We start from the raw sequence: 24210 nt of genomic DNA on the forward strand, positions 1-24210 counted from the left end.
GGGGGTGCAGAGGAGGAAACAGAGAGGGCAGAGAAGGGCAGGAAGAGTCTCCCTGTGATTCTGGAAGCTGAGCTAGAGGGAACAGAGGCCGCTGGCAGGATCTGACTCCACATGATAGCATGGGCCCTGCTCTCAGACTATAGCTGCCTCCTGGCCCGGCCACCATGTTGTCCATGCCCTGCACAGCACACCATGGATGGCTCCAGTCATTGCAAAAGCACGTATTAAGTATGTTCTGTATGTAGACCCTGGAACAAGTTGGGCCAAGGGGTGGAAAGGAAGATGAAGACAGGAAACAGCCTAGGGACCGAGGTCCTGGCCATGGCTCTGGCTACGTGACCTGGACTCTCCCAGCCTCGACACCCTCACTCATCAAACATGGGATTAAAGGAGCGTACAAGAAGCCAGAGCTTCGTAAATACTCAGTAAAGATTAATAAGAAGGATGAGGCTGCCACCATGCCCTGAAAATCCCACCCTGGGCAAGGCCTTCCCCACAGAAGCCCACCCGACAAGCCCCAAGACAAGCCCACCTCTCCCCACCCAGGGCCTGACTTTCTCAGCCCCAGAGTTCTTAAATGGCCTGCACTGCGTCTCCTCCCTAAGGAGTTCCCAACCCCACCGTCCCCCTTGACATGCCCAAGTTCTTTCTCTGTTCCTGATCAGAACCTGCACTGGGAAGTAAATGATAAGCCTAATGAATTACCTACATCGGCGGGGACAAACTCCTAAGCCAAAGGAATGATTCTTTAATGGTGGAATGTCAAGCTGAATATTTTTTATGACTTATAAGAGAGCTGGGAACCTACCATGAGACAAACAGAAAACTCATTCATTCTTTTTTGCTAGAAGGGCTTTTTTATGTTTATGAGAGATAGAGCTATCATTTTTAGTGAGCTTCAAAGACACAAAATCTCCAAAGTACCATTAGCAGCTCAAAAACAAAATTCCTATCCCACTGAAAATGTGAACACAGCACAGAAGGCCATATCTATCTCCACTGAGCTGACCAGCTGGGCCTCTAGGCCTTGCTCTCTGAGCCCACCTGAAGTGAGTGTCACCTCCCTTCTGCTGATGGGAAAACTGAGGCTTAGGAAGTACAGCAATCTGCCTCGACTGGGCAGCTGGTTAAAGAACTGAGATGGTTCTGTCTGACGCTGGGTCTTGACCCCCAAGAACAGAATCAGAAAGATCCTGGAGAACCCTGGGGATGGAAAAGGCTGGCTGCACCCACATCCTCCTGAGAGAGACCAGGAGAGGAAGAGAGAATTTACACGACGCTGTGAATCACTGGGCTCCATCGAGCTGCCCTGTCCACCCACTGGGCTGAGCCCTAGAGACCCAGTCTGGTCCAGCTGGCCTGGGATGCCGGTCCCGCCCTCCCAGCCCCCAATGTGGGCCCTGCCCTCCCAGCACACGACACTGGCCCCGCTACCTCCACCACCCTGCCACCTCCACAAGCGCCATTCCTAGATTCTCCTTCCCAACCTCCCTGCCAAGGACGTCAGCAATTTCTCATTTCCCTGCTTCACCAACTCCACTTTGCAAAGTGCTTGAGACTCTAACACCATTAAACATGATTTAATTTGCTTTTCTTAATGATATGCCCACAGTTTTAGGACATCTCTCTCTTTCCACTTGAAAGGCATCTCAGGGCGATTTCCTCCAGTTAAATTAATAGCGAAACCACTGGAAATGGTAAAGAGGAGTCAGTGCACCCAGCTCAGCTGGTGTCAGCCACAGAGAGAAACAAATGGGGCACAGAAGGCCAGAGCACGCTCAGTCCCTCCCGTCTGCCCTTTTCTACACATTGATCCTGAGCCATGCCTGACAGCTACCCTGGCTACCACCATCCCAGGAAACATTTAGAAATCCAGGCAAGGATCCTTGAAAAGCAGTGTGCCCTCCTCCGTGGCAGCTGGCGTGAAAGTCGGCTGAGAATTTCAAGCTCTCCAGTGCCAGGACAGCACTGGGTCCCTTCTGGCCCACTTCACTTCTGCCTCACAACACCATGAGGCTGGCATGCTTTGCTGTGCCCATTCTACAGGTAGAAATACTGAGGCCTACAAGGTCAGACACATTATAAACACAGGGGAATATCTCAAATCCCAGCCCTTCTGAGACCCAAGTCTCAAGCCCCAGGGCCCATGGTCTCCCCCTACACAGTGCTGCCCCTCTTTCAGCCTCACTCTGACCCACTGGTTTCCAAATTGGCTCTGCCCATAGCCCCCTCACGGATCTCCCTCCCTCCTATGTCTTCACCTTTTTAATGCTCCCACTCAAAGGTAAAACCACAACTGTGTGCTGTTCTGGAATCTTCCACGAGGCTGGCACTGGGGCACCCTCACCTGAGTTCTCACGGCAACCCCACAGCACCAGCAGTAATAGGCAGGTGAAGGCTGCTGAAAGCTAAAGATTCCCAGGGCCCCGCCACCACAGAGGGCCGCAGGCTCTGAAATCAGATCCCAAGAGCTGAAGGCCTCTCGGGCCGCCGGACCAGCACAGCCCTGGTGGGGGGGCCTGGGCCCCAGGGTCTGGCGGTCCCCAGTGGCCGGGCAGCTGGCCAGTCTGCCTGACTTTCTAAACCACGGGTCAAGGGTTGCCCATTCAGCAAAGGAAAATGCTAGGACACCGGATTTGTCTTGAACATTCCTCCCGTCCTGGGGGGAGGAAAGGGCATGCAGCTACTTTTTGCCACCAGCTAAAGTATTTCAGTCTCAGATCAGAGAGGAATGCAGGCCGGAAAAGCACAGCCCTGGTGCCAGACAGAGGCCAAGATCTATCTCAGGGAGCAAAACAAACTATGCATCTCCCTCCTGGCACACCCACAGAAAGAGGTGGGGAAAGCTCTGCCGGCTGCCCAACCCTCCCTTCCCTCCAGACCCCGGGTGGCCTCCACTGTGCTCAGCCTGGCTCTGCCCAAGCCCCAGTCAGTGTCAGTCAGCAACACATTCTCTGCATCAAGCCCCATGCCAGATGCCAAAGGCCGGCACCAGCCTCGCCACTCAAGGGAGCTATTGTGTATCCACTCCCAGGGCTGTACTTGCGGCCTCGCAGACACACACCTTGCACTCAGCAGGTCAGTGAGCCCCTCCATAGGCAGAGCCAAGAGCTTCACTCCGCTGGCCCCGGAAAGGCCCAGAGCTGACGCCAGAGGCCAGGGCAGAGTGCCCAGGCTCGGCCTCCACACACAAAGCTGGCCTGGCCCCGGCCAGGGCCCCATGTCCTGCTGGCACAAGAATGGGTGCTCTTTCTGCCATTCCAGGCAGGTTGGAGCAAACTAAGGTGACTTCACAGAGGAGGAGGCTGGTGCTGGACCAACCTGAAACCACACCACTGGGTCAGTCAGTGTAGGAAAGACCCTGGTCACTGGGTAGAAGTACTAGCGCCCCACCACCTGCCCAGCTGGCCTGGGAGACCCAGGCACCAAGGACTCCAGTTGCCTGCCCGTAAAGCCCAGGCAAAGCCTCCCAGGACCAGGCCCCACCCGCCCAGCATACCCACAGCACAGAGAAGCCCTGGGTTGGTGTAGGGTTGGGGTGCTGCCTTCCCCGGCACTGCCATAGCTACCTCCTGCTGAGAGGCTGTGCCTTCACTAGGGAAAGGGCCCAAACTAGGGGCCCTGAAGGCCATCATCCCCAGAGTCTCCAAGTACCCTCAATAAACCCCAAAGCCTAACTCCCGCCTTGCTGTGCACCTGTCCCCTGGCAGGCCCTGTGTGCCCTCTCAAGGGGTGCCGCCATAGGCTGTGGATCACAAACTCTAATTGGAGATATAATTCATAATTAGTCTGTGATTAATTAAAAAAATGAGAGAACTAATTACTTAATAAATGTCGTCGGTTGAATATGTGTAATCTTTGCAAATGTGTAGCCCTAAAAGAAGGGGGAAGGGACTCAAAGGGTCCTTGGAAGGAACAAAGCTGGGGTGCTCACTCAGCACATTCCCTGAAAGACTCAGCCTCGACTCAGCCTCGGCCTCCCATCCCAGACACTCGGGTGGGAGATTCCCCCAGCCAGGCAGCAGCTCCATGTGAGGAGGGGCCTGGAGTCAGTCCTCTCACAACGCTGTCCTTGTTGAATGAAAATGTCTGGAAGGACATGTCTCTAAGACACCCAGCCTCCTAGTCACGAGCCCAGAGGCAGCATGGACCCCTTCCCAAGACCACGTGCTCCAACAGCCCCACCCATCACCCAGGGGCTACAGCTGGGGACACCGCCCTCACCTCAGCCCTTCCTGGCAAGGACTAAACTCACCAGAGCCCCCTCCCTCAGGTCTAAGAGGGAACCAATGGTGCTCCCCATCCCTGCATTTCTGGCACCCCTGAGATGGTAGAGGGACCCTGTTCTGAGGGGTCACACAGGACGAGAACCGCCTCAGAGGCACCAACACCTTTAATGAGGCAACAGAGGCTGTAGGGGGGTGTTGCCAGGGCCCAGGATCACAGCACCTCATTCCAGGGGAGGACCTGGGACAGCTGCTGTGGTCACAAGGCTGTGTTGAGCTGAGACAGTCAGAGCCCAAGCCAGGGCTAAAAAAGGTCCAGTCCTCCCCACTGTGACCAGGACTGACCTCACCTCCCAGCTAGGCTTTCTGGTGTAAAATCAGCAAGCTCCCAACGGATACCACCCATCCCATCCGCCAGCACCTACTGGTGCTCTCCCTAGAGAAGCTTCTCTGCCTCCAGGCCCTCCCAGACCCATTTCCTCTGGGAGCCCTCAGCCTCCCAGGAGGCCACCGTGAAAAGGGGCCTGACTCAAAGCTGGCCTCACGATGCTCCCTCGAGCTCCTCCACTACACCTGGCTCTGTGGCGAGGTCACGAGGATGCCCTGGGCCTGAGCAGGTATGGGAAGTCTTGGCACAACCCATCTACAGGAACATTCATCCTTCACAGAAATGCAGCCACAAGGAGTGCTATGAGGGGTGTTCCAACTCTGCCGGCGGAGAGCGGTGACCTTGTGTGGCAGGAATGTAGGCTCCAGGTGGTTGCAGGAGTACCTGGCTGCTGCAGAGGAGCCCAACCGGGCAGAATGGGCTGCGGGGGCCCAGCTTGTGTTCATGTTCAACCTGCGGCAGCCAGAAGCTTCTCCCCCATTCCTGGGAGGCAGCAAGGTGGCTCCCCCCTGCTCTGCCTGGCAAGAACTGCCACCTGCATTAGGACCCTTTCCCTGGCTCTGTCATAGCTGTGACCCCACAGTGTCTACCTACCCGGCTTTCCACACCTGAGGAAGGGGCCTAACACTCATGAGAAGCAGATGTGCCCAGTGGACCAGGGACCTGGCAATGACAGCACAGGGCAAGGAGGGGCAGAGGAAAGCCGGGCCGATGGGGCAGACCTGGCGGTGAACCAGCTGATCTGACAACTTGGTGAACATAGACCTTCCTGCCCATTCAGCTGAAAGGGTTGCCCCTCTGGACACCTGTCCTCACCTCCACAGCTGTGTCATTTCTGCAAAGGTGCCAGGACCATTTGAGAAAGGAAAAAACCTCACATCTGAAGAATGTGAGCCTCTTAAATTATCAGGCCTGGAGAAGCATTTAAAATTTAATAACTCTGCCCCCCACAACTAAATAATCAGCTCTTGAAGCCACTTGCTAGGCAGGTCCAGGGTGACTGACGCCAAGCAGACATAAACACCATACCCTGTGACTCAGCCAGCTACAACAAATCGCTAACCAGCTAGCTGGTTTCTGCAACCAGTGAGAATTCCTAACGGGCAACTTTTGTCATCTCCTCTCTGCCGATTTCCCTCTTTTCCTTTAAAAACCTGAGCCTCTCTCTTGCTCCCCTGATCACTTCCAAGGCAAGCTGGACTGTGTCCTAGGCTGCTGTCCTCAACTTCAGCCCAAATAAACTCTATTGTCTCAGCTTCATCCTTTAAGGATGACACATTCAACGGGAAAAGAATGGTCTTTCCCACACATGAAGTTGCTGAGATGGTATCCACCTGTACAAGTCCAGATCGGGACCCGCACCTCACACTGTGTACAGAAATTAATTCAAGTAGATCAACCATCTAATCATAAGAGCCAAAACTACAGAACTCCTGGGAGAAAACGCAGGAGGAAAGTTTCATGACGCTGGACTTGGCAATGATCTCTCAGAGATGCCATCAAAAGCACAGGGACAACAGCAAAACAGAAAAATGGGACCGTGTCGAATTTAACTTCTTTGATGAAACAATCCACTAAGTGAACAGGCAGCAGCGGAATGGGAGAAAACACCTGCAAACTGCGTTTGTCACGAGGGGTCACCAGACACAGTATAAAAAGCTCTTACCACTCAATGACAAAAAACCTGATTAAAAACCGAGCAGAAGACTAGAGTAGATAATTGGCCCAGTGATGATGGCCAAAAGCGTACGGAAAGACGCACAGCATCACCAATCACTCGGGAAATGCAACCCCAAACCACAGGGGGATGCTGCCTCACAGCTACTGAGATGGCTGATACCAGCAAACAAGCAGGGAACAAGTGCAGTGAGGAGAGGGGAAGGGGAGCACTGTGCCCTGCTGTGGAAACAGCCTGGTGGGCCGCAAAGCATTCAACCAAGAACCTCCCCTCGAGCCGCGATCCCCCTTCTGGGTGACAGCTGAAAGAGCCGAAAGCAGAGTTCTGATGAGATTATTGGTAGCGTCACAGTCACTGACACTAGTCCCTGCCGTCCCAACCACACCTTGCCAGGGATGCACTCTGCACAGCAAGCCACACCCCGGCAGGCCGCCCAAGAGTGTGGGAAGGAACATGTCAGTCACCTCCAGCCCTGGCCCACCTGACAAAAGCCTCCGGGGTGCAAAGGCAACATCTGCTTAGACCCCCCCCACCAGACTTCACTCCCTAGGGAGGGTCCCTTGAATCTGGAAAGGGAGGGGGCTGTGGGCCAAGGTTCAGGACTTAGAAGTGACAGACTTGGTGCGTGAATGTCACAGCAGCACCATTCCCGACAGACAAAAGGTGAAGGCAGCCAGTACTGAGGGATGATGGACAGTGTGGCACGCAGAGCTGGACGGTGTGGGGCACTACTCAGCTGTGAGAAGGAGGGACATGTGACACACACACTGTAACACGGACAGAGACAGGACCCAGGCGCAGAAGGCCACTGAGTGGCCTGGGTCCTGTCAGTGATACTAGGTATCACCGTCTGATCCCTTTACATGAAAGGCCCAGAAGAGTCAAATCCACGGAGACAGAAAATAGCTCAGGGGCTTCCAGGGAATGGGGATGGGCAGGAGGAAATACGGCTTTGAGAGTGATAAAAAAACTCTAGAGCAAGACACAGCTGATGGTTGCACACCACGGCTCACCACGGCTCACCACCACGAACATAATTAACACCCCAGAATTGCACCACTGAATTACACACTTTGAAGTGGCGACGACCGTAACTGTGGTTATACCTTATGGATGGCGACAGCAGTAACTGTGGTTATACCTTATGCTCTTCCATGACAGTACACTGTTGTTAAGACGGAGAATCCAAAGGACTGCCCAGGGTGAACAGTCCAGGCTCCAGCCCTGACCTCCCTACCGCAGAGCAGCCAGGAGTCTGCACACTCAACCAGCACCCCAGCTGTGGGGGCCTCTGAGCCACAGCGGGGGCCCCGCTCCCAGTTTCCAGCCCCACACTCTGTGATTCCAGAGGGGCTGCCTCCCCCCGCCAAGTGATGAGAGCTAAAGCCTGCTCACAGGCTGGCTCAGATGCCTGTTTACCTTTGGAAATACCAGTAGTCCCTGAGAAAGGCCTTCCAGGACCGTCTCAGGACGAAACACTTTGTTACAATTAATCATTTATACCTGGCAATTTTTTTCTTCTATATCCTCCTTAGCCTCATTCAGCTTTTTTCCTGCAAACATCAAACTGTCAGGCTTCAACAGACACAAGTAATGTCTTGGGGCACTAAGAAGAAACAATTAGCCAATTAAAACTTAATTAACTGTGGACATGGACAAAAGCGGTGGGTGGGGAGTGGCATGTACCAGCTGCCCCAGGACTAGCTGGGGAAAGTGAAGCTCTCAGCCACCTGGCTGGGCACCCACAGGGTAGGAGGACACACAGAGATGGAAACAACAGTCCTGTGTGGCCAAAATGATGCCCATGGAGGCCACCACCCAAGAGGTCCCCGAATGGGAAGACTGAGGCCCTGGCAGGCAAGCCACATCCAGGCCATGTTCAGAAACACATAACGGCCAGAGCAGGGCTCAAGCACGGCTCCTCAACCCAGCTTCTCCATCGGCATAAACTGCTGCCCCGCAGGCTCCCTCTTCCCAGAGCCAAATCCTGGGTGAGAAGAGAATCAAAAGGTACAGACTGTTGGCCAGGGCACCAGAGCTGCCCAAAGGCTGAGCAGGTACATTCTGAGTTACTGGTACTAATCGCAGCAGCCTTGGCTTGCAGACCAGGAATCTCCCTTCTGAAAACTCCCAGGATGATGCCCCAAGTCCCTAGTCATGTTCCCTGGCCCTGCCTCCTCCTGCTGCTCCCTGCCCTGCACTCTGAGCTGACCTGCCCTCCATACCTGAACACGCCAGGCCACCTCTACCAGCTGCCTGACCTTCACACACGCTGCCCCTGGACCCTCCCAAAGCACCACCTTCACCTGGTTAATCCCAGCCCAGGAGCGCTGGCAGGTGCCCAGGCAGGTGCTCCTGTGGGGGTGGTGTGGGAGGTAGGGAGGGAGGGCTGGGGGAAGGAGGGCCCCTCTGCATACACATAAAAACCCAGGGACCTGGCAGCTCGGACAGACTCCGAGGAACGGGGATACTGGTGGAGGTCCCCACAACCCACACCCATGACAGGTATTCGGCCTGCTCCTCGTGACCCAGCCTATCCCCAGCACCAGGGTCCCCAGATCCTCCTGGCCCAAACCAAAGGAGGTAAATTCCTCAGCTGTGATGGATCTGTGGTTTTCAATTACATCTTTAGCCTCCTCAGTACCTTCTAAGCAAAATGTCAGCAAAACACCACACAGAGAACAGATGAAAGCGGAGCCGCTTGGACACAGAAGGAGCTGGCCTCCAGCAAGGCCCAGGGCAGACTGGCCTACAGCAAGGGATAACCTGCACCTGCCACAACCGCACCAGCTCAGACACTGGGGTCCACTGCCTTGTGTCCTGTGAGGAGCTGCTAGGCAGCACCACCCTCCCAGGGGCTGACCCTTTACTGCCTCTCCCCACACAGCCCTAAGCTCCTCCCTGCTTCCTGGTCATCCCTGTCCTCCTGGCTCCCATTCTGCCCTCCTGAACCCCCTCTGCCCTCCTGGTCCCCTCTCTTCCCTCCTGGTCCTCCCTCTGCCTTCCTGGCTTCCTCTCTGCCCTCCTGGCTGCCATTCTGCCCTCCTGGCCCCCTCTCTACCCTCGTGGCCCCCTCTCTGCCCTTCTGGCCTCCACACTGGCCTCCAGCCCAGTTTCCCAACTCCCCAGATAAGGCAGAATTCCTAGGATCCACAGCTGCCTCGCTTGTCAAAGGGCACGGCAGAGCAGATAAGATCTGGGTGTCTGTCATCAGCAAGACCCAGCAGGACCCGACTGACCCCACCAGGACACAGTTGCTCTATGTCTCAGTTCCCTCCTTACTCTGAAGGGCCCTGCAGGAAGCAGGTGTTCAAGGACGTCGGGAGTTATCACTGGGAAGAGGGGGTGGGGCACGGCCAGGCTGTCCCGGGGCCAGGTGTGCGTGCCCCACATTGGGAGCTGGCACTTGTAAATTCATAAGTCTGTCCCAGCCCTTTTACTTGTTTGGGAAGCTTCTGACTAGAGGACAATGTTCTAATGAACAATAAACAGGAGAATTAAACCTTTCATTAGGAGGTACGCCGTGCTTTTTAACTTGAGTGACAGAAATAGCCCAGCTGTTTTCTAATTCTCCAAACTGAGGCAGCCTGGGCGGAACATTTGGATGAAAAGCATCAGAATGTCCCTCCCGGAACCTGTCCCCACACCTGTGAAGCAGGTGTGCTCAGGGCAGGCTGGCTAAGCACAGGCTGCAGGCGGGAAGGGGTCAGGTAGCTACAGGGAGAACCTTCTAGGCAGGGGCATTCTGCAGAAGCCCGGCGGCAGGAGGGCTGAGCCCGCCCTGAAACACAGGGGCCAGCACAGCTCCCAGAGCAAGCAAAGAGCAGGCAAGGCAGGGGCCATGGCTGAGCCAGGAAGGCCAGGCTTCTCGCTGACAGCCAGAGCCCCCCACACCCCTGTACCCTGCAGACCAGGAACCCCACCCCTGTGCTGCTCAGGAAAGCCCCTCCCAGCTTCCTTCCTGTCCCTCCCTCTCTGCCCCCTACCTACCTGCCTTCCTCATCCTCTGCCCCAGGCCATAGCCCTCATATCCTGAAAGAGTATGTCATATCAGCTCCTGACTCAGGTTCAGCGAGCTCTGTGCACAGAGGCTGTCACCACCAGGGAAGTGACAGCACATGACAGTGGCAGCACCTCCACCACTCTCCGCTCCCCTGACCCACCGTGAGCCCCCTGCCCGCACAGGAGGCTGGCACAGTGTTCTCACTCCCAGACAAGGGGCCTACAGTGCAGAGTCACCTAAAGGGGCAGGACTGACCCCAACACTCGGGCCATGACCCGGCACCTAGGAGAGGCGGGGAGTGTGTGGAGACCCAAGAAACTCATGGACCACCCCACCTGCCCCTTCAAGGGCCGCAGCCTCCTGTGCTGCAGAATGGGGACTGCGAGTGCCATCATCACAGCCCAGGAATGTGAAGGGCAGAACAGGGCACCCGCTCCCAGTAAGGAGACAGGGCTGCTCCAGCGGGATGGTCATCTACAGTCTCCAGCGTCCTCCCTGCGTGTCTCCAGCCAGATCCCGAGCTGTGCTGTCGAGTCCCTGGAAGCAGCGCCAGGGCCAGCCACGCTTCCCCCACCTGCCCTGTTAACTGAACCAGCTGCCAGACACAGACCCAGAGAGAAACAAGACAGGACCCGCAGGCCAGCATGGAGGGCAGAGCCATCAGTCCACCAGCAAATGCTGCCGACTTCGGCCATGACTGCTGCCCACCTGGGGCAGCAGAGAAAGCCGTACAGGAGTTAATCTGACCCCAAACCTGATATGCTTAGTGCAGCCCTCAGGAAAATACCAGGGAAGGCAGGCAAAAGAACAAACTTCCAGAGTAGACTTTCTGGACCCTTCAGGTCCTGCTGGAGCTTGCAAGGTAAGTTAACAAGAAGAGGAAGAAAACGCTAACAGGAGTGTGGGGGACCTGTGCATCCACGTTCCTGCCGTGTCCTGACAGCCCTGTCTCCACGGGGACCGCCATGGGCTTTGTCCCTGTAGGGACAAAGGCTCAAGAGACCCAGGACTTGCAGAGCCCAATTCACGCCCAGGCCAGACCAGTGGGAGGCCTGTTTCTCCTGCCTGGCTCCCTAGAAGCAGGATGAGAGCAGGCACCGGAGTGCAGGCACAGTGGCCTGCCTGAAGAGCACCCCAGGGTTCCTGCAGCCCTCCAGTATTTCCAGGGTCCACCTGCTGCCATCCAGGTCTCGTGGTCAATCCTCCCAGGACACCTCCTAGGGAAACCAGGTCAAGGGCAGGGCTGCGGGCAGTCCCTAAATAGCACAAGTAGCCCCTGGTCCAGCCAAAACCAGGAAAAGCACCACTGTCCCTGGGGGGAGAGAGATCCAGAGGGCAATAGTAGCTGTCCTGAAGTACACGATCCTCTCCACAATAAAATCATAAAGGAAAGACACCAGTGTCCCCGGCTGCCCCGGCCCACTGCCCCTGTCCCGTCATGGAAGTTTAGAGCTTTCATCTCCTCTCTCCTCCTTTCACCATTAACTGCAGGCTGCAAAGCTCAGTGTTCCCTGAGAGCAAAGACCATCCAAGTCTTTCTCCCCATCTTTTATCTCTGGCATAGGAAGTGCTTAATATAGACTCAGTAAATTGTGTGCTTGGCAGATAGAAGGAGGGAGGGACAAGTGGGAGGAGGGATGGAGAGAGGGATGGATGGAGGGATCGATGGAGGGAGAGATGAATGGACGGAGAGATAGACAGATGGGTGGAAGGATGGGTGGAGGGATGGAGGGATGGGTCGAAAGATGGACAGATGGACGGAGGGACGGGTGGGGGGATGGACAGATGGCTGGAGGGATGGGTAAAGGGATGAGTGGAGGGACAGGTGGAGGGATGGAGGGATGGAAGGATGGAGAAATGGGTGAAGGGATGGAGGGATGTCTTCTCTGTCCAAGAAATGATGCCAATAACACAAGAGCCATGAGAAGCTGAGAGGCTGCTCTTTAGAAAACAAAGGACAACAAACACAGAGGCTGGACAAGACGGGAAACTCCACAGACATTCCTAAAGGACAGTGGGGAAGTGACACCTTCTAAACCAGCCTGAGACTAACCAACCAGCCGCGGGGGTTGATTTTAGGTGTCAACCTGACTGGACTAAGGAGCACCTGAGAACTATAGGGCTATTTCTGGGTCCGTCTGCGAAGGTGCTTCCTGGACACTGGCCTATGAGTCAGGGGACTGAGTGGGAAGACCTGCCCTCAGTGCTGAAGGCACCACCCACTCAGCCAGGCAGAGGAAAGTATTCTCTGTCTCTCTGTATCTCTCTCCTCCTGACCATGTCTTTGAGTTGTGAACTCCAGGAGCTCCGGCCCTTGGACCCCAGGACTTGTACCAGCGGCCCCAGGTTCAGGCCTTGGGCCTTGAACTGAGAATTACACCATTGGCCCCCTGGTTCTGAGGCCTTTGCACTTGGCCACGGCCAGACCAACAGCAGTCCTAAGACTGCACCATGCAGACAGCCCATGTGGGGACTTCTCAGCCTCCATAATGCAAGCCAGTTCCCCCAGTAAGTGCCCTGCACTTCACAAGTCTGCGTTCTGCTGCTTCGATCCCTCCAGAGAACGCAGCCAACACTCCAGCTGCTCTGTGTAGACCCCTTGATCTCTTGACCCTGTGAGTGAAAGAGCTAGCAAGACAGAAACCTGTGTGTCCCACACCCCCAGCCCCTCACAGCCTCCCACAGCCTCCCACAGCCCCCCACAGACCAGGGCCAGGCTGCCCTAAGCCCTTCCCACCCACCCTGGAACCAGCCCTGGCATCATTCACGCAGGCTCCTGGTGGAGCAGGGTGGCCGAAAACAGAGAGGACACTTCTGCCACCAGTGGACACATTGCCCAGGGCCACAGCTCAGCTGTCTCTGCAGAGCTTCACACTCGGGAGAGGGAACAATGCCACCTTCTTCCTGCCTGGACTCCAGTCAGTCCTCAGGGCCAAGGGCGGGGCTCGTGGAGCGCAGGGCAGGCGGCCACATCTCTGTGATATGATGTAGCTGAAGGCTGCTGGGCTCACCTGCAACAGCCAAGGGTGCCCCACTGGGCTGAGCTCATGAAGGACAAAACATGAGCCTGGGCACAGGGGAGACACTCGGCAAGTGGCCCTGGAGATGAAAGGGGCCATCTGCTCTTCACTTCTGTGGCCAGAGAGTGACACACAGACCTAAGGACAGGCCCTGCGAGGCCCTTCCCTGCTCTGGACCCATGTGCTGAGTCTGACACACGAGCAGAGCCAGCTGCAGCATGGCGGGAAGAACTGCCTATGTTCTTTTTCCCCAGAGAAGCCACAGGCACTAGACGGGCCAAACAGCCAGGCTGGGGACAATGGCTCCCACGTGGGGTGCCCCGCCCACAGCCCCAGCCTCCACTGGCCCCAAGTCAAACTCAGCTTGGAAGTACAGGTTTACATGGTAAGGAAGGAAGTACTAACATGGAAGTCAACCAGATCCATACAACAAGTGGGACCTAGGCCAGGTCACCCCAGTGGGTGGGTGAGGACTCTGCCTCCATCACTTCCATGGGCACCAGAGCCCAGCAGAGGGTCGCAGGCGGCCCGGGCCTCAGCCACATGCACACACACACACACACACACACACACACAGAGGTTACCTGCACCAAGCTCAGATGGGGGAACAAGGAGAAGCACAGCCATAGAGCAACGGGACCCTCACGGGGCACACCCAGGTGCTTAGAACTCTACAAATAAATGCCACAAACAGGACCTGGAGAAACACTCGCCTGGAGAAACAGAGCCGTACCCTGGCAACAACAGAGCTGGGACTCAAACCCAGCCTGCTAGGGCCCAAGGCCCACAAGCTCAGCCACCGGCTCTGCCTCCCAAAGGTACAGGTATTAATCACACCTTTATAAATGAAACAGGGGAGGAAAAAAAATTACAGGAGGTGGCCACCATCTCTCTGGGAAACCTGGGTTTGTTTTAGTTAGCATCGACTGGGGCCAGGCGCCTGGGTCCTCCAGCCCAGCCCAGGAGCTGAGCAGTTATGTCACCTCTGTTCCCAGCACTCCACACCATGACTCATGGTCCAAACCTACCATCCACTCCCGGCTCCCCACAGCAGATGCCACAGCTTGGCAAAGCACAGCCACGGATCACCACAGGGCAACATGGGCAGACCAGAGGCCAGCAAGGGCCTCAGAGCCAGCACTGCCTCCCTGGAAACCAGGGCTGATGACCAGGGCCCCTCTGCAAACTCCTGGCCACATGGCTGGCAGGTCCAATGATAAGTTTAACCCAAATTTGTGTACGCCTTACATCATCACATTCTGCTGTAGCAAAGTAAAAGCAAAGTGAAATTATACACTGAATCTTCGCATTTTAACTGTTGGCCAAGAAATGTGTTTGGCCAGGATTTTTCTGTCTTTTTCTCTACACAGTACAGTCGAATCTCTGTAAGCTGACCACCCAGGGACTACCACAAACTACTTAACATATGAAGGTGGTTGCCATAAGAAACTAGGTCTACTGTGCTGACACCCACATGGTGCACGTCGGATCTGTGAGCATCAGGCCGACTGACAGAGGTGGTCAGTGCAGCAGCTGGTCAGCTGTGGAGGGTCTACATTCTAGATACATCCGTGTCTGAGTGTGTCTGAGACACGAGAGAGAGCACACATGTGCAGTGCATCCATAGGTGTGAGTGTGAGTGTGTGCAGTTCTGTGGTCATGAGTTGTATATACAGCCAAGTGTGTGTATAGTCTGAACATGTGAGTTGTGTATGTCTGTGTGTGTACACGTGTGTGTATATCTCTGTGTTCATGTATACGTATACGTGTGTGATAGTATGTGTGTATATGTGTGTCTGTGTCTGTATATACATGTATGTCTGTGTGTATGTGCATGTATGTGTACATGTGTGTCTCACAGTGTGTCTGTGTGTACATGTGTTTGTGTGTATGTGTCTCTATGTACGTGTCTGTATGTGTTGTACATGTGTCTATGTGTCTGTGTGTACGTGTGTGTCTGACAGTGTATGTGTATATGTGTCTGTGTATATATGTATATGTGTATGTATGTACATGTGTGTGTCTGACAATGTGTATGTGTGCGTGCATGGGTGTGTATGTGTCTGTGTATACATGTGTCTGTGTGTAGCTACATCTGTGTCTACATGTGTTTGTGTGTATGTGTTTGTGTGTACATGTGTCTATATGTGTGTACATGTGTCTATGTGTGTGTACATGTGTGTCTCTGCATACACATATATATGTGTATGTACATGTGTCTGTGTGTATATGTGTCTGACAATGTGTATGTGTACTCGTCTGTGTATACATGTGTCTGTGTGTATGAGTGTACATGTGTATACATGTGTCTGTGTGTATGTCTGAGTGTACATGTCGACTGTGTGCACATGTGTGTCTAACCATGTGTATGTGTGTATACATCTGTGTGTACATGTATCTGTGCATACATGTCTGTGTATGTGTGTGTCTGCGTACATGTGTCTGACAATGTGCATGTGTGTACATATGTCTGTATGTACGTGTGTACATGCGTCTGTGTGTAGATGTCTGTGTGCATACGTGTGCATGTGTCTGTGTTACATGTGTGTATGTCTGTGTGTGCATGTGTCTGTACATGTATGTGTGTCCATATTGACTGTGTATATGTGTGTCTGTGTGTAAATGTGTTTGTGTGCGTACATGTCTGTGTGTACATGTGTGTACATCTGTCTATGTGTACATGTGTCTGTGTGTGTCTGTGTGTACATGTGTCTGTGTACATGTCAACTGTGTGTCTGTGTGTACGTGTGTCTGTACATGTCTGTGTTCATGTGTGTACGTGTCAACTGTGTCTGTGTGTATGTGTGTCTATGTATACATGTGTGTACATTTGTCTGTGTGTACGTGTCTGTATATACATGTCTGTGTACATGTGTGTCCATGTGTCTGTATGTACGTGCGTCTGTGTCTATGTGTATGTATGCTGACTGTGTCTATGTGTGTACATGGCTGTGTGTAAGTGTGCTGACCGTTGTCTGTGCACATGCATGTTCTACCCTGTGTAGAACCTCCAGCCTCTTCCTCACCCAGGCCCCTGCAGCAAATTCATCTCCACTATTCTCAGAGAGGAACAGAAGTGAGCCTCAAACTACCTTAAAATCAACCTTGGGCTCGAAGAAGCCACTTCAGGAAAGGAAAACAGCACAGGAGCTCAGCTCCCACCACACCCGCCCAGAGGACATGGCCTACAGGGGGACAGGTGGCCCTGGATGGGCCTGAAACCCCCAGACAGGTGCACTGCAATAGAGGCATATAGGGGAGTCACTGAAGAGACAGATAAAAACTTGTAAGACCTGATGGCCACACAGAGGTGGGCTCTTGAAGGGGTCCCCAAATCTCATGTTTGTACAACTCCAGAATGGAGGAAGGCACCTCCTGGGAAAACCCTAGTTATCCAACGGCCCTGACACTTCCCAGGAAGGGCTCCTCTTGGACAGACTTCTCAGTGTTTGCAAATATAACATAACCTGTACCACCAGGCACAGTGGCTCACGCCTGTAATCCCAATACTCAAGGCCAAGGCAGGTGGATTATCTGAGCTCAGGAGTTCAAGACCAGACTGAGCTAAAGTGAGACCCCTGTCTCTAAAAACAGCCAGGTGTTGTGGTGGGCACCTGTAGTCCCAGTTACTTGGAAGGCTGAGGCAAGAGAATCACTTGTGCCCAAGAGTCTGAGGTTACTGTGAGCTGTGACACCACAGCACTTACTGACAAAGTGAGACTCTGTCTCAAAAAAAAAAATTGCCTCTGCATTTCACAAATCATGTATTCACAGAATGCTTCCTTACACACCAAGTCCCTGATAGTGGTCCTCAAATAAATCAGGCAACAATTACCCGCTACTTCCCATCAGGTAAAAATACAGTCCTCTGCTAGTCCAGGTAGCAGCTGTCTCGCAGAGCCATGCCAGCGCCTGCATGGGTGTCAAGGGAAGGCTGTGAGCAGGTGGGGCCGGCCCCTCCCACTCCCAGCCCCTGAGCTGTCAGGGAGGCGGCATGGTACTGATCCCACAGGTTTAGGATAGCAGCTGGGACCTGCTGGGCTTCAGGAGGCATGTGGCCAACACCCTACATAACTCTGTACCTGGCTTACCAGGGAGCCCCCAAAGGGCCAGAGCCCCAGGGCATCTGTACCTGCCAGGCTCGGGTCCCCTCCCCTGTGCCAGCCGGGCTTGTGCAGAATAGCTGCCATGTGATGGTTCCCAGGAACACAAGAACAGTTCCTAGGGTTGTCTGCCAGGGACCTAGGGGGTCACCTCTGCAGAATCAGCCCCCCTTGCCTACCCACCCAGGCCAGACACAGCTCTGCTTGTTTCAGGCGGAACCAAGAAGGCTCCATCCGGGCTTCACCTCAATGTCCTGCCAACCCTTCTTGAGGCGACGCTGGCAGCAGCCCATTCTCTGATGGAGAACTGGTGATTCAGGGCTGCTGGCTAGAAAGGCAGGCCCAGAGTCACCCAGCTCTGCTCCCAAGCATCCACCCAGATTCATGAGACGAGACCTGGAGGGAGGGCCATGCACCTGCCGGCACCTGCCAGACGTGAAGATGGAGAGCTCCCCACCCCATGTGGGGGTGCAGGCCCACTTTGTCCATCCAGCCTACCTGCTGCTGGGACTAAGCTGGGAAGTGAGCACTCACCTTTCCAAAGTCTCGGACATCGAAGAGGTCGAAGGGGTCAAACAGCTCGCTGTTTCTCAGCCCAAACTTGTCGTGGCAGACTTTAAGGAAGGTGCGGATGTTCTTCAAACATAGGAACTAGAGACGAGAAAGGAGAAATCATTAACCTCAGACCTCGGGGTCTGCAAAATCAGTAACAGCAGCAGCAGGCCCCTGCTGCATGCCAGCACGTTTCAGCACACTCCTGTCTCAGAGAGCTCAGGACTCCCCCAGTCCCAAGGTGAGAGACAGGCCCGGACCAAAGCAGGAGGCCAGCTCCACGGCTTGAGCTTCTGACCACCATGGGGCTCTGGCACCCCCAGCACTGAGCTGCAAAGCCCATCAGGGCCTTCACACTTGCAAGACACGCCATTCCCCAGCCTGCCAGCACACCTGGCACAGACGGCACCTTGCCCTCCGTGACATCCACCCATCCCCTCTAGGTGCATCCAGCACATTTCAGGACTGACAATCACAGCTGGAGGAGAACAAGCCAGCCTGGCACCAGTAAAGATTCTGAGCCTGTGCGTGAGTGCATACAGGCACACAGACACAGCCCCCCTCAGGTGACAAGGTCCACAGCCAGGAGCCACTCGCTGGGGGCCGTGGTGGACCCAGCCACAGGAGCAGGGCCCCAATTCCCCAGTCAGCACGTGGGCATACCCCCTGTACCCGCCCTCCCCTCAGCTCCACTGAGCACCTGCCAGCCCCAAGCTTGTCACGCATCTGTTATGGGAGGAATGGGAAGAGGGGGCATCTTTCCAGACTTTGTGGGGAAATAGCTAGCAAAAATGCTCTTGGGGCGAGACCGGGGGAGGGGGTGTTGGTAGGCCTGGTGTCCTGCCACAACCTGCCTCATGGGTTCATCATGAGCCCTGACCGCACAAAGTAGGCACTGGAGACGGGAGCCTCCAGCTCAGCACAGCATTCCCCAGGCCTCCACACACATTGCCTGAGAACACCCTAGGATTTCAGACCTGTCCTTGTCATCAGCAACCATCCTCTGAGGACAAACTGCTGAAGCCTGCCCCTGCTCACAAGAAACAGGCGAATGAACAGACTGAGTAGAAAACAGGGTCAAATCAGAGCCTCAGGGCAGGGACTTGAGCCACTGCTCGGGCTGTGAATCAAGTGCAGTGGGTGTGCTAAGCCCCATCCCACCTGGACACACCCCTGCCTCCTCGGGAGCTCCCTCTGCCCTGGGCCATCGGTCACTGTTCACTCCTTAGTTTTATCCCAGAGTCATTGCCTGTCTCTGTGTGTGTGATTACGTGTATAATTTTTTCTGAACATTTGAGAACCCTCTTATCCCCAAATATCTGTGTGTGTGTGTGTGTGTGTGTGTTTTTCCTAAGAACGAGGATACCAACTTCCATAACCACAGTGCTAGTGTCAGAGCTAGGACGTCAACATGGACACTGCGGTCATCTCACTTACACACCTTAATTACATTCTTCAATATACAAAGAGAAGGACACCAAAATGTCCTTTACAGCAAAAAGAAAACCTGGTCCAAGGTTTGATCCAGGACCACACACGAGTCTGGCTGTCACGTTTCCGTGGTGCCCGTTCACCTGGCACAGTATCATCCAACAGAACTTTCCGGAACGATACAGATGTCCTGCCGGGGTGCTGATCTGTCCAGGAGGATACTATGTGTGGGCATTTCAAGTGCCCGCTAGACACAAGTGTCCAGTGGGTGCTTAAAATGTGGCTAGCCCAACTAAAAACTAAACTTCGGATTCAATGTATTAATTAAGTTAAATTTTAAAGCTAGTAACTGCTGGCTTAGATAATGGGATCCAAAACAATCCGTGACCTTTGTCTTTTATGACTTGATAATTCTGAAGAACACACAAAAAGATCAGTGCTGTGCAATTCGGCCTCTAGTCCTCAAGTCCACACACAGGAAGCAGTGCTGGGGCTGGGGGAGGGAGCAGTGTTGAACACCTGACGGTCTGGGAAGGTGAAAGTTCTGCAGATGGACAGCATGATGCTGCAGGCTGTGAATGTGCTTGATGCCACTGAGCTGTTCTCTTGGAAGTCAAGCCATCATATTTTATGCTGTGTTTAATTAATAAAAGATTAATTACAATATGAGAGAGAGAGAGAGATGGAAACAGACCTGTGGGGAATGCACATGGCAATGGAGGCAGAGACTGGACAAAGCAGCACAGGCTGGCACCAGCAGGTCAGCTGACAGCCGAGTGGGCAAGGCACCAGGACGGCTTCTTCCCCAGGGTCCCCAGGAAGATACATGCTGCCCACCAAGCCCTGACAGGGATGCCTGGCCCCCAGCATGCTGAAATAGCAGGTTCCTGACTCTGTAAACCAGCAGGTGTGTGGCCCTCCATTAGGCAGCCTGGGACACTCAAACTCAGCTCCAGCCTGAAAACCAGGGTATGGGGGGATCTGAACAGTCGAGCCCCTGGCCACCCCCTGCTGTTCCGCTGCCTGTGGGACACACTGCAGTGTCCAACCTGGCTCTGCTATTTTTTGCACATGGCTCATCTCTAATTTCCACTAAGCATTTATTTTAATTCCTCTACAGCCTCCCAGTTTTAGAGTTAATTACACAGGTCCCAGCCATAATCACAGCCCTGGCTTCCTTTTCTGCTCAGAAGGAGCCAGTGCCCTCACCCACAGGCCCCCCCATCCCAGGCCGCTCCAAGGCAGCTCTGTGTCCATGCTGGACACATACAGCCTCTGGAGGACTGAGCTGTCCAGACAGATGTGACCTCAGGAACAGGGCACCAAGAGTCCAGTGTGGCACTGCCTCAGGTTGCACCCAGAAAGGAAGACACACATGGGGCCTCCCTGGGAGAGTTCCTGGCTTTTGCCCACCTGATGAGTTTATTCTCATCTTAATTCCTCTCATTTTACACAAAGGGAAACTGAGGCACTGACAGTTAAGGACTTCAGTCCCAACCAGAAAGTGGCAGAGCCCAGAATAGACCCATTCCAGCTTCAGGGGGAGCCCCCTGTGAGGATAGGTCTGTGTCCAGCTCTGTCCCCCACACTGGGGGCACGCACTATACTCTCCTAAGGCATGTGGCCTCTACCGTGGGTTAGAACCTCCCCTTCCCACATAGCAGGGAGGCACTCAGAGTCCAGGACACCCTGAAGGTCTGAGGGTGGGAGAACGCAGAACCCCGCTGCCACAGGCACATCTCAGCCACGTGGGGCCAGTCGAGGGGCAGGCTGAGGGAGGCCCAGAAGGTGGTCAGGCTCGTCTCAGCCACATGGGGCCGATCGAGGGGCAGGCTGAGGGAGGCCCAGATGGTGGTCAGGCACATCTCAGCCACATGGGGCTGGTCGAGAGGCAGGCTGAGAGAGGCCCAGATGGTGGTCAGGGCAAAGCCAGCAATTCCTTGTCCTTGCTCAAAGTTGGTGGTGTTGGGTTTGGCCATCACCCATGGCCAAGGGAAGGCTGGCCAGCACCCTAGACCAAGTCCAGCTGAGTGACCACAGGAAGGGGCTCCCCCCAGACATGGCTCCAGGATGAGCGGCCCGGGGCTGGGTCGGCACTACCTGGCTGGTGGGCTCAGGGCCCCCAAGGGGCACAGGCTCCCCAACACTCCTACCCACTGCCTCAGCAAAGGCAGGGTGTAGGGCAGCCTCTCCTCCCCCATGGCTCATCAGGGCCATTCAATCTCATCAGTCCAAAATCAGATTAGTGAGGATGGCACCACACCCAGCCACCCACTGTCCCACGCTCTGGGTATAGCACAGTCAATCTCCAGAACCAGGCTGAGATCACTTTCCTCTAACAGCTTTGACACAACATCCCATGTTGGGGAGGTGATGCCAGGAACAGCCTCCCCAATCCTGCAGAGGAGTCCCACTGGGTAAGAGCTGCCTGGAGGCCACAGGGCCCTCCTGCTATCCCTCCCTGGGCTCCCCCAACAGTGCAGGGAGGGGCACAGGACAGGCCTGCCTGTGTCGAGAGCTGACACCTCCCTGGGATGCTCGCACACCTCAGAACTGAGAGGTGGGTACAGAAGGGGAAACTGAGGCCTGGGACAGTGAAGCCACTTGCCTGAGGTCACAAGTTACAAGGCTTTGGCCCGGGATTTGCAATTTGAACACAGGAGGCCAAGGCACCGAACACTGGACCATGGGGGAGCAGTAACAGGGAAGCTGACTGCTAACCGCATGCCAGGTAAATGCTGACATGATCCCATGACCAGCCCATCTGAGGCCTGTGATGGCCCTGGGAGGGGTGCAGTATCATTGCCCCATTCCACAGGCAGACAAATCGAGGTTCAGAGTGATTAGATGATGAACAGGCCCAGGATTCTTAAGGTCCCAGGAGGATGACGGGCCACAGCCCCTGCCAAAGAGTGAAGACAAGTCCTGCTTCACCAAGAACGGCAGCACACGGCCCACATAGGCACCTCTCGAAGGCTCCACACCAGGTTGGGCATGGTGCAGGGCCACCCTCTGTGGGCTGTGACTCACCTCTGTGCAGACCTGGCCCAGCCCCACCCCCCACCCCACTCCCCATGTGAGCTCAGGCAAGTCTCCCCAGAGCCCCAGGGGCCCCAGCTCAGGCCGTCTGGGAGTTTCAGTGCTGACTCACAGTTATCGGGAAAGCTACACAGTCGGGAGGGCTTTCCAGAACACCAGAACCTAAGCCAAGAGCCTCACTGCACCATCAGAGCAACCCTGAGTCACTACAGCGACTAACGTACAGCTGAGGAAACTGAGGTCCCAAGGTTACCTGGCCTGCCCAAGGTCACCAGCAAGGACATGAACGAGTGGCAACAGGCCTGGGATAATCTGACCTCCAAGGCCAGACCACTGACACGTAAGCTAGCCTACTAATCTCAAGCAGGAAATTACATGATTTTTTTCTCTTTTAAGAAAAAAACAGCCGGAGCAAAGTGAGACCCCATCTCTACTAAAAATAGAAAAAAATAAGCCAGGTATTGTGGTAGGTGCCTATAGTCCCAGCTACTTGGGAGACTGAGGAAAAAGGATCACTTAAGCCCAAAAGTTAGAAGGAGCTGTGAGCTATGACACCATGGCACTCTCCCCAGGGTGACAGAATGAGACTCTGTCTCAAAAAAAAATAAAAAAGAAGAAAATAGTACTTTGAGAAGGAAAATCAAGTCTGGTCAATGGTGACAGTAAAATTCTGGGACTGAGGGCCAGGCCCCCCCAGGCGCAGGCTCCGCGGTCTGGCAGGGAGAGGGAACAGGCACTCAGGCTGTGTCTACGCACAGAATGACGGACCGGCACGGTGCACTACTCACAGTCTACTAAGACCTACCACTTTTATCCCACACTCAATCCATTCTTACAATGGAGTTTTATTTTGAGCCCAGTTTGCAGATGTAGAAACTGAGGCATAAGGAAAGGGGTGGCCTGAGCCCTGGCATAGGCCCTCTCAGGGTGTCCCCAGCCCCTTGCAGGCCCATCCCAGGGGCAGTCTCTCTGACTGCCCTCCAGCTACGTCGTGGAGAGTCCAACACCCCACTCCTAAGAGTGATGCCAAGTGGGGGCGGGGCCCTGCGGGGACAGCCCTGGCTGGGCTCTCAAGACCCCCAGCCCAACCTTCACAGCCCGTGTGGACTGTCACCCACACCCCGAACGACCCACTCCCACCTCTCCCAGGGCCATGCTCCAGCCCAAACCCCACAGCAGGTGCGTGGCAGTCCCAGCCGGCCAGTGGACTGTGCCCAGTGGACTGTGCCGCAAGCCTGCTCCTGCTCAACAGCCTCGGCCTCTCAATCTGTAAAGCGTCCGGGATAGCCCTGCCCTCTGACTTCCGGGGTGCCCTCCCTCACTCAAAAGAAGTACACAGGGCCGTCTCCCTGGGAAGGTCCAGAGGTCCCCTGAAACACTGTCCCTGCAAGAGCAGAGGCAGGGGTGGTCCCCACAGCCTGCACACAGGGTGACAGGCCTCTGTCAGCCCACACAGAGCCTTTTGTCACCCAGCCTCATGAGCTTATCATTTACCTCTGCCAGCATTTATTTAGTTACCCACAAAACTGCTCAAAGCTTCAGCCAGGGGCCAGGGTAGAGAGACTGCAGGCGACCAGAGACCACCAGGCTCTCTGCTGGTGGCCAAACTGGCCCAGACCACAGCGATGTGAAGAGTCCTGACCCATGCACTCTCTGCTGCAGGAGGGGCACCTGGACTCCACAGTCCCCAAAGAGGTGGGCACAGCCGTTTCTGGGCCCTTGAGAGAACGGGAACTTTCTTTCAGAACCTTTGGATCTGAGAGAAGTGAG

The 24210-nt window shown here is 54.9% G+C and overlaps 1 protein-coding gene across 2 annotated transcripts in view; it reads right to left on the reverse strand.

The window, feature by feature from the left end:
- VAV2 (vav guanine nucleotide exchange factor 2) overlaps positions 1 to 24210 on the reverse strand; it is a 173905-nt gene that overhangs the window by 110977 nt on the left and 38718 nt on the right. For both annotated transcript variants that reach the window (XM_023516213.1, XM_012808219.2), the window contains exon 2: positions 17953 to 18069. In XM_023516213.1, coding sequence (XP_023371981.1) covers positions 17953 to 18069 — 117 coding nt within the window. The remainder of the gene's footprint in view (positions 1 to 17952; positions 18070 to 24210) is intronic.

The sequence above is a fragment of the Otolemur garnettii genome, unplaced genomic scaffold (genome assembly GCF_000181295.1).
Source record: "Otolemur garnettii isolate 467f Iridium unplaced genomic scaffold, OtoGar3 scaffold00087, whole genome shotgun sequence".
NCBI classification, from domain to species: Eukaryota; Metazoa; Chordata; class Mammalia; order Primates; family Galagidae; genus Otolemur; species Otolemur garnettii.